The sequence below is a fragment of the Nicotiana tomentosiformis genome, chromosome 8 (genome assembly GCF_000390325.3).
Source record: "Nicotiana tomentosiformis chromosome 8, ASM39032v3, whole genome shotgun sequence".
Taxonomy (NCBI): Eukaryota; Viridiplantae; Streptophyta; class Magnoliopsida; order Solanales; family Solanaceae; genus Nicotiana; species Nicotiana tomentosiformis.
In genome coordinates, this window is record NC_090819.1 from 119,274,892 (window position 1) to 119,285,668 (window position 10,777).

Genomic DNA, 10,777 nt, shown 5'->3' on the forward strand with positions numbered 1-10,777 from the left:
GTGAGTGTCTCGACTATACCTCGTCACTACTCTGCTGAGGTTAGTCTTGATACTTATTGGGTACCGATCGTGGTGTATTCATACTATACTTCTGGATATTTTGTGTAGAGCCAGGCGTTGGAGGAGCCGCAACTAGAGCACCTGTCAAAGCAGCAGTTGAGGAGCCGTCAATAGCTCCAATTAGGGGACAGGTACCAAAAGCACATGTTGTTACCCCCGGACTTCAAGAGACTTTAGCACAGTTCCTGAGTATGTTTGGTACATTAACTTAGGCGGGATTGATCTCTGTTGCACCAAATATTTCGCAGATTGGGGGAGTAGCTCAGACTCCTACCACGACTCTAGAGGAGCAGGTTCACATTGGTCAGGTTCCGGGTATAGTACCGGTACAACCTGTTATTCTGGTTTAGCTTGAGGTTAGGACAGGAGCATCAGAAGAAGAACAAAAGAGACTTGAGAGGTTTAAAAGGTGTAGTCCACCTATTTTCAGTGGCACAGCTTTAGAGGATGCCCAAGTGTCACGACCCAAAATCTGACTAGTCATGATGGCACCTAACCTAACCCGCTAGGTAAGCCAATTAACCACTAACCAATTTCCAATAATATTAATAAGACAATTATTCAAAAGAAATATCTGAATCTAATACATTCCCCAAGAACTAGTAGTACAAATCACGAGCTTCTAAGAATAGATTTTACAAAGCGAAAATGAAATAAATACATAGTATGTTTGAATAGTACATAAACAGAGTTTTACATATCTAAAACTATCACGAATAAGAGGAAGCTACAGCTGGGACGCAGGTACATCTTCAATCTAGCTCCCACCGAACACAGCAACAACAATAGCCAACATCTGCACGCAAGGTGCAAAAGTGGAGTATGAGTACAACCGACCCCATGTACTCAATAAGTAACAAACCTAACCTTAGGTTGAAAGTAGTGACGAGCTAACAGAAAGGTCAGGTCCAACACCAATATTCCGCCATAGTTCATAACAGCACAGTACCATAACAAAACAAGAATTTCAAAACTAAAAGGCTCAGTTCGTTCACAGTTCCAGAAAAAAATAGGCATTTCCTTTCAAGTAGCTCAGTTAAAAAACATCCAATTCTTTTATAGAAAAGCCAATATACAAGTAAGTTTTAAAAACTGTATTTTTTCTCAAAACTCCTTTCAACAAATAGTAAGATGTTTCATTTTCAAATAGCATGAGAAAAGTACTTCTCTATGCCTACATGTCAAGATACAGGTAAAATCATAGATGTCCCTAAAACTGGGTAGCAGAAGGAAATGCACCTCTATGCATGTATCTCAAGTACGCATGTCAAATGTAATGCATCTCGATGATGAGCTCATGTACTCACACTCTCAGAGTACTCAATCTCACTGTCTCGCATTCTCTTCCACTATGCTCAATATACTCAATCACTCAGCACTGTACAATACTGCTGCGACGTGTAGTACAATCCCTGTTTATAGTCGACTGTGCTCACTGGGGGTGTGCAGACTCCTGGAGGGGCTCCTTTCAGCCCAAGCGCTATATTGCAAAGGCGTGCAACCCGATTCAATATTGTTACGGCGTGCAACCCGATCCAATATTTTTGCGGCGTGCAACCAGATCCAATAATATATATATATATATATATATATATATATATATATATATATATATATATATATAGCCTGAAGGCTCGTTGCGGCGTGCAACCCGATCCATATAAAATATAATCAATATAATATGTTGCGGCATGCATTCTGATCCCAAAATATCACTCTCACTCCAGCCCTCGGCCTCACTAGTTATCAATCTCTCCAATCTCACTCACGGGCTCACAATGTCATAAAACTAGCCCGACAACAATGATATGATGTATCAATAAATAATATCTGAGACTCAGATATGGTATGAATGCATGAATATGACTGAGTACGAAATATCAACGAAATCAGTGAGATGACAGTAAGAAACAACCACTATAGGTCCAAACAATATCGGCATAAAGCCTAAACATGATATCTAGCATGATTGACCGCTCAATTACTTTATCACATGGTGAAAACACGGATATCAATAAAATAGGGCCACTATTCAGTGCCATGGAAACAATAGAGTCCCAATTTACATGGTGCACGCCCACATGCCTATCACCTAGCATGTGCGTCACCTCAATACCGATCACATAACACGTATTTCAGGGTTTCACACCCTCAGCACTAAGATTAGAAGAGTTACTTACCTCGAACAAGCCAATACCAATGCTGAGCAAGCCAAATGATGCTCCAAAGATGCCATCCCTCGCGTTCCGACCTCCGAACGGCTCTAAACTAACCAAAAAACAACTCAAGTACATCAAACAATGCTAAAGGAACCAATCCCGATCGAAAAAGATCAAATCTTGAATTAAAAACCCAAAATCGGCCAAAAGCCCAACCCGGGCCCACACCCCGGAACTCGACACAATTTATAAAATCCAACAACCCATTCAATTACAAGTCCAACCATACTAGTTTTACTTAAATCCGACTCTAATTCGATGTTCAAAACTCAAAAATTCACATTATGAAACTTTAGGCCAAAACCCCAAATTTCCTCTTTAAAATTCACAATCCAATTACCAAAAATGAAGGTGGATTCATGAAATATAAACAAAACCGAGTAGAGAACACTTACCCCAATCCTTGTGATGAAAATTGCTCCAAGAATCGCCTCAATCCGAGCTCCATAGCTCCCAAAATGTAAAACATGTCCGAAACCTTCTAAATAGAGTACTATATACACTGCCCAGACGTCCTCTTTTGCGAACGCGGGAAAACCATCGCGTTCGCGATGAACAAAATGCACACTGCCACAAAAGACTCTACGCATTGGCGATGCACCCCACGCGAACGCGATGAATACTACTTCCAAAGATTCGCGAATGCGACTAACCTTACGCGATCACATAGAAGAACGCTCAAATTCCCAGCTACCAACCTCAACACTACGCGAACGCAAAGAGGACTTGCCCCAACTCTAAATCACGATCTCGAAGAATAATTGTTGCTGACATCAAAATACACTATGCGTTCGCGATATTTCCCACGCGAACCCGATGAAGAAATGTGACACCAGACACCAGAACACACCAGCACTGAAAACATGAAGGAAAATAGCCCGAAATCGATCTGAACCATGCCCGAGCCCCTCGGGACCCCGTCCAAACATACCAACAAGTCCCAAAACATTACACGGACCTACTCGAGGCCTCAAAACACACAAAACAACATCGGAACCACGAATCACACCTCAATTCGAATTCAATGAACTTTGAAACTTCAACTTCCACAACCGATGCCGAAACCTATCAAATCACTTCCGATTGACCTCAAATTTTGCACACAAGTCACATTCAACATTACGGATCTGCTCTAACTTCCGGAATCAAAATCTGACCCCGATATCAAAAAGTTCACTCCCGGTCAAACTTTTCAAAATTTCAACTTTCGCCATTTCGAGCCAAATTCAACCACGGACCTCCAAATCACAATCTAGACGTGCCCCTAAGTCCAAAATTACCCAACGGAGCTAACGAAACCATTAAAATTCCAATCCGAGGTCAAATGCTAAAAAGTCAAACTTGGTCAACTCTCCCAATTTAAAGCTTCAACAATGAAATCCATTCATCCAAGTCGATTTCGAAATATCTGAAAACCAAAACCGACGATTCACACAAAAACAAAATACATCATACAGAGCTACTCACGCTCATAAACTACCGAGCGAAGAGCAAATGCTCAAAACGACCGGTTGGGTCGTTACATCCTCCCCCACTTAAACATACGTTCGTCCTCGAACATGTCCAGAGTTGTTCTCAAAGCCATCAAACTGCCATATAACCTTACTATGCGCATACCCGGGGGTGATCTCACGTCTCCCTATCCCATATAGGCCCGACAACACAACACAACTGTAGTTCCTTAATTCAACCTAGCCCATAAACTTTAAAATCCAATTTCCAACATCCACAATTTCTATAAGATCAGAATCTCACATCTACACACTGTATAAGTCTAAACAAGTTGTTTCAAGCCATATCTATAACCCAAGATGTACTCACACGATGTACCACATAACTCAAATACTCATAGTGAAAATTTCAAATCACAATAGCGGGTCAAAACAACCCAATACCGGTAATAGACCTCATATCAAACAAAGCCTCGCTCTAAAACCTTCGTACACTGCCGATGATGAAAGAAACATGCATAATTCATAACCATTAATTAGACCAATAGGTCATGGAGCTCCCGCTCCTTCTACAAGAACTATATCCAATTTCTAAGCCGACTTCCGATATTATCCTTCCAAACATGCTGTAATCAAATCTGATAGTATCCAACCTAGGTTCAATGAACTCATCTCATCCAACACGACCACTCTAGTGACATGATACATAAATACAATCTACAGCCACAACCCGTGCAATGCGTGCACCAAATAGCAACATTTCAAATGTACACAATCATGGAAAAATGACTCAAACGAGAGAACCGTCTAGTAAGCTCAACAAGTACCACCACAACGAAATACTTAAACCCATCACACACCATAGAACCATAACACCAACTCTAACACAAAGGATCATATTTCCACATAACTTTGCTGTAATGAGCGACCCTATCCAAATACTGGTCCAAATGAAATACCCCAGCCATCATGCTCAAAGTCAATAACCACGCGCAATTCGGCATCAAGTACTCAAAGTGCATTACCATAACTACGGAGAAACTAATGACATAATGCCACCCAAAACTTGAAAGGACATAACCAATACGCAATCAATCATGCAATGCCCAACTACTTATCTCGCTCAAATTCCGTTATAAGACCACAACAGAACCGCACCATGTGTGCCTAAAACCAACAAATCACAACTCATCGTAGCATAGAAGAGTAACTCACAGAAAATTCCAAAACACGAATAAGCCCAACAACAACCGAATAGCACATCCTTCAATAATAGTAGTATGGAGCCAACCAATCCAGCTCGGTGTAGAATACACACCCTAATTGGTCCTACCAATGAATCCCCAAATCAACTCTGGGCACCCACACATGGATAAATAACCCTCCGAAGGCCCACAATGACTGAATCATAACACATACTATCATCTAGATAGCTTCGGCCATGAAGCTTCGGCCATGACTTCACAGTCCACAACCATAGAACAACCTGCTCTTGAGAACTCCCAGTCTACAAATCCATAGAACACACGAATCACCATGTCTGATCCCAACTCTACCGCCAAAAAGTCTAACACATCTCTCATACACGATCATCCCACAAGGAATACTTCTAAAATTCTTCCATGCCACCTAGCAAAATTTGAATATCAACAGTCGATCAACAAGGAGAGTGCCACAATACCAATGAAGTATAAATACATCAAAACATATTGCCCCTTTCGAAATGTATACTCTCACCAGGCAATACCGAATAGTAATATCATTTGCCTAGTCATCTGAATTTGTCCACGCTGCCTAGAATTTATGTCCTTCCCTTCAAAACTAAATTGTGACCTTGCACAAGCAAATCTCAATTCCACGCAATACACCGTGTCTACCATGCCTTCCTACGAGGAGTATAAGAATCTCATAATCAACTCTGAGTCACAAGCAGAATACATACCCGATCAGTCAGAAACCTTCTATTTGATCTAATCCCGGAGAAAATTTCAATACGCAACACATTCCTCATGCCGATAGGAAATATACCCCTCGAACCATGGTAAAAGTCATTGAGAACTCTTTGAAACCCATTTGCACATAACCAAGCTATCTGAACCGAATTTATCTAACTCAACCCAGCCACGTAGGTTGCAAAAACCCAAGAGCATTGCCACAAGACACCTGTAGAGTCTAGCCACGTCATAAGTACCCAAAGAACCGATTATATCCATTACTGTACTAACCTAACATACTACCAAGCTGTCCTATTTCTCTAAGTCCCTTCCAAATTGCCTTCAATTTAATACTTCTCCTTGCTGGAGCACCACGATCCTTAACCAAAATTCACCACAAGAGGCCCTAGTATAAAACCACCACGCCCTAAGGGCCCATAAGCCGTTGACTTCCCTCGTAAGCACCCCAAAGCACCAAAACCGAGATACCAACTCTAAAGAGACCTTATATGAACCTAAAATTGTTTCATTCACCTTCTTGATACTGAAATGTATAATTCACAATGATATAAAAATTCCACAAGTCTCGATACCATCCTATGCAAATATCAGATCCTAACATATACCAATCCGAAATTCACAATTTCTACATATTATTCTTGAATCCATTAGAACCATTCTCGAGAGTCATCCACTCTAATCAAATCTCAATTGAACCGACCGAACGACCTGTGCTCCATTAGTACACCAACACCCAAGGGAGCAGTTCATACTCCTAAGCAATCGAGCAAATTCCTACTCCATGTACCCTATATCCTTCGCGAATAACCACTTAATTATTTTATGATTCCCATATACCCATAGTCATCCTCGATTTCGACCTCTACAAGTCATAACTTATTCACCAGTATACCCTGAACCAAAACCAGTACGACACATAACCGTGCAAATAACTCGTCGATAGTAGACTCCTCCACTTGGCTCAAATCCATAGAACAAAATAGTCGATAACATCACGATACCCATACTTCATTACTGTCAAAATCCTGCACTGAAATTCAACTAAATCCATCTCAAGCCCATGTAACACAAACCATATAATACCTCAAATCATCTGCAAATCTCGCATTCACCCTTGTAATAGTCAAGTCAACTTCCGCAAGCGATCAAAACTCAAATTGCAACATATATCATTCACTGGTAAAAGAGAACTCTCTACCAAACATCATAAGGATCACACAACCTCAGGACACCTCACAGGAGATAACCTACCCGCTCTGCCTCAAACTGACATCTCTCTATACCCTTCCACAGTCACGACTACTACGTAATCACTTAATCTTCTTGATTCTGAACTCATCAACAAGACAGGAGAATCTACTGCACTCCACAACTAAACGACATGAGAGATCCCTCAACACACCCATAACTCGAGACCATACGCCAAATCAAGACAGATATCAAACACCCTATAGTCCTTACTACATCTCAAGTAAACTCTTCCGTTTTGAGAGGATTATGAAATGAAATATGGGCATGATGTGCCGTGAGTAAATAATGATGATATTGGCACGTGAATTGTCCGTGCAGTTATGATATGAAATGTGGGCACGAGGTGCCGTGGTTAAATTATGATGATATTTGGCACGTGAGTTATCCGTGCGGTTGTGATAGAGAAATTGGCACGAGGTGCCATGTAAATATGAAAGTGGGTTGATACCCGTATTTTATGATTTTGAAATGTTGTGTCACAAGGTAACTTTTATTCAAAAGATATTTATTTAAAAGAATTTTATTTGAAAGATATTTATTTGAAGGAAAGAAATTTATTTGAAAGAGATTTATTTGAAAGTATTATATCCTGAAGATTTATATTTGAAAAACATATAGGCGAAAGATTTATATTAGAAGGAATTGATTAATTGGTTGTACTTGTATTCATTATTTGTTGCGTAATATTTATGGTTTTCTTGTCGCCCTCCTGTGTATATCACTGGTTGATTATTGTTGCCATCATTGTTATTTATTTTCTATTATTTTTGAATACTAAATTGCACATGTTATTAGACTAGTGAGTGTCTCGATTGTATCTCGTCACTACTCCACTAAGGTTAGTCTTGATACTTACTGGGTACCGACCATGGTGTACTCATACTACACTTCTGCACATTTTTGTGCAGAGCCAGGTGTTGGAGATATCGGACTCGGACAGAGTTAAAGTGTGATCGTAAGGATTCAAGGTAGAGCTGCTTGGTCATCGCAGTCCCTTGGAGTCTTTCCATTTTATTGTACTGTTAATTATTAATCAAACAGTATTGAGTATTCGATCCTTGAGATCATTCCATGTATTCAGTTAGAGTTCGTGACTCAGTATTACCAGTCTTGGGAGGTTGTTATATTTGTAATTATTTCCGTTGTTGGTTTATATAAAAAAAAATGGCTTGAATTGTTATTATAATCGACTTACCTAGTCTTAGAGACTAAGTGTCATCACGACCCCTGTGGCACAATTTAGGGTTGACAGAAATATACATAAAAAATATATCTTAAATTTAATTAAGATGGCATATAAACATACAAAAAACATATATATAAAAAATATATTCTGAATAAAAATGGCACTTGACATATACAATATATTTGAAATATACATTAAAAATACATCTTAAAATAAGATGGCACTTCACAAATAAATATACAAAAATTATATACATAAAAATACATTTTGAATTAAAGCGATACTTAATATACAAAGTATAAAAGACGTATAAATCGATACATCTTGAATTTAGCATTTTTTTTTTGTTGATGTCAAAAGTGCTTTTTTTCTAAAATTAAGGTGTTTGGCCAAGCTTTTAAAAGGGAAAAAAATGCTTTTGAGGAGAAGCAGAAACAGTTTTGGAGAAGTAGAAAAAAGTAACTTCTCTCCAAAAACACTTATTTGAAAAGCACTTTGAGAAAAATACACTTAGAAATAATTTTTTAAAGCTTGGCCAAACATTAATTGCTGCTCAGAAGTATTTTTCAAATTGAGAAAAGCACTCTTGGAAAAACAATACTTCTCAAAATAAGCTGATTTTTGTAGCTTGGCCAAATGGGCTATTAGTCAGTGCCCTTTTTCTGTCTAATAACTTTTAGCTAAATAAAATTTACAATAAAAACTACTATAAGTTACAATAGTTAACGATTCAAAATATTTAAAAATTATTTGCCAAAAATATAATCAAAGAAAATATTGTTTGACTCCCCAAATAATAATAGGTTCATTTGTTTTTAAAGAATTATGGAAACAATGTTAGAATAGTTGGCACAAATCATACAGGCCCAACTGTTTCTGAAGAAGAAATGGATCCAGGTCCAGGCCCACATACTTGACCATGAGGTCTTGTAATATTATTGTATTTTAGCCACATTTGTAAGAGATAGCCATTCTTTATTGTTTTACTATAAATAGAAAACTAATGGTTATATTGGGTGAGAGAGACATTATACATAATACATAAATATTTTCTTATCTATGTGTTCTCTCTAGAACACTCGATTTAGGGTTTTCTATCAAAGGAACCATAGATTTTGGATCGTTTATCTCCAATTTAACATGGTATCAGAGCGAATCCTGGTGATTACTACTGTAATCTGAGTGTTCATCGGAGGAATTATCAGAAATTATACAATTTTGTGGTTCTGACGAGTTCAAAGGATTTCCGTCTTTCATTCGATTCAGATCTTTCGGCTAGGTCTTTCATTTAGAGGTCTGGTTCAATTATTTTAATGGAGATTCTGAGTCATATTCATCGATCAATTTCACAATAATTGCATCACGAAGATCAACTCAGAAACTAGGGTTTTCTGTCATCATCAGTCTTCGCATGCGGTGACATCTTTATAGCTCTATCTCTTTGAGTTTTCTAGTTGATTGTTTTAGATATTTTACTCTTAGAAACTATGACTTTGAGTAGTGATGGAACTAAATTTTCTGGTGTTTCCACAACATCAGTCCTCGATCCTTTTCACCCTCTCTATCTTTACCCTTCCGATACCCCAGGAACCATGTTAGTATCTGTCCTCTTTGTTGGTACAGGGTTTGGGGATAGGAAGGAAGGAATGTTAATATCTTTGTCCGCAAAGAACAAAGTTCAATTAATTGATGGATCTTTAATTGAACCTACAACTAACTCTCCTCTATATCCTCATTGGCAACGATGTAATAATATGATTAAAGCATGGATAATGAATTCATCTTCTAAGGACATAACTAGAATAATCCTTTACTATAAGACTGCTAAAGTAGCCTGGAATAACCCTGTGGAAAGATATGGTGTTGCCAATATCTCCCAATATTACAGTCTTCAACAATCAATTTCTTCTACATTTCAAGGCTCGTTTGACATTGCAACCTATTACACTAAACTCAAGGGGTACTGGGATGAACTACATAAAATTTCTCTAGGAAGGCCTTGTACATGTGGTGCAATGCATGAGTTCCGTGAAGCACATAAACCCATTCAATTCCTATCAGGGTTAAATGAAACTTATTCTACTATTAAGAGTAACATTTAATGATGAGCCATGTTCCAAGTGTGGAAAAGGCATATTCAATTTTGATCAGAGATGAGAAGCAAAGGGAAATTAATTCTAGTTCCCAACTTTTTTTCCTGATTCCACTTCCTTCATAGCCAACTCCTATTCCGGTCTTAGTCAATCAAACACCACTAGAAATTTTACTCAAAGGGTGAATTTTGAACCAAAAAGAACTACACTCTCTTGCAAGTATTGCAAACCTGATCATACAGTAGATAAGTGCTACAAGTTACATGGCATCCCAGCAGATTTTAAATTCACCAAAGGAAAAAGAGTTGATGTCTGTGTTCAAGTTGAATCCACAGATCAAACTCCACCCAAGCTTGATTCACCTCAAACTTAAGACATTCCATATGGGTTTTCCAAGGAATAGTATGCTCATCTTATGTCTCTATTTCATCAGATGCAGATGCCTTCTTCAAATCAGCAGCCTACCTCCCAAGACTCTCCAATCTATGCAAATTTTGCTGGTTGGCATGATAATCATGTTAGCAGGTTATATGATTATCTTTTCATGCTAACCATAACAACT

The 10,777-nt window shown here is 38.4% G+C and overlaps 1 protein-coding gene across 1 annotated transcript; it reads left to right on the forward strand.

Moving 5' to 3' along the window:
- The first annotated feature begins 9,609 nt into the window (after nt 1–9,609).
- Nucleotides 9,610–10,224, forward strand: LOC138898050 (uncharacterized). Its single transcript, XM_070184082.1, has one exon. The coding sequence runs from the start codon at nt 9,610–9,612 to the stop codon at nt 10,222–10,224; it is 615 nt and encodes a 204-aa protein (XP_070040183.1).
- Nucleotides 10,225–10,777: the final 553 nt, after the last annotated feature.

Bases quoted from the DNA above. Each gene is read 5' to 3' on its own strand.
- LOC138898050 (XM_070184082.1), top strand. From the start codon at position 9,610: ATGACTTTGAGTAGTGATGGAACTAAATTTTCTGGTGTTTCCACAACA.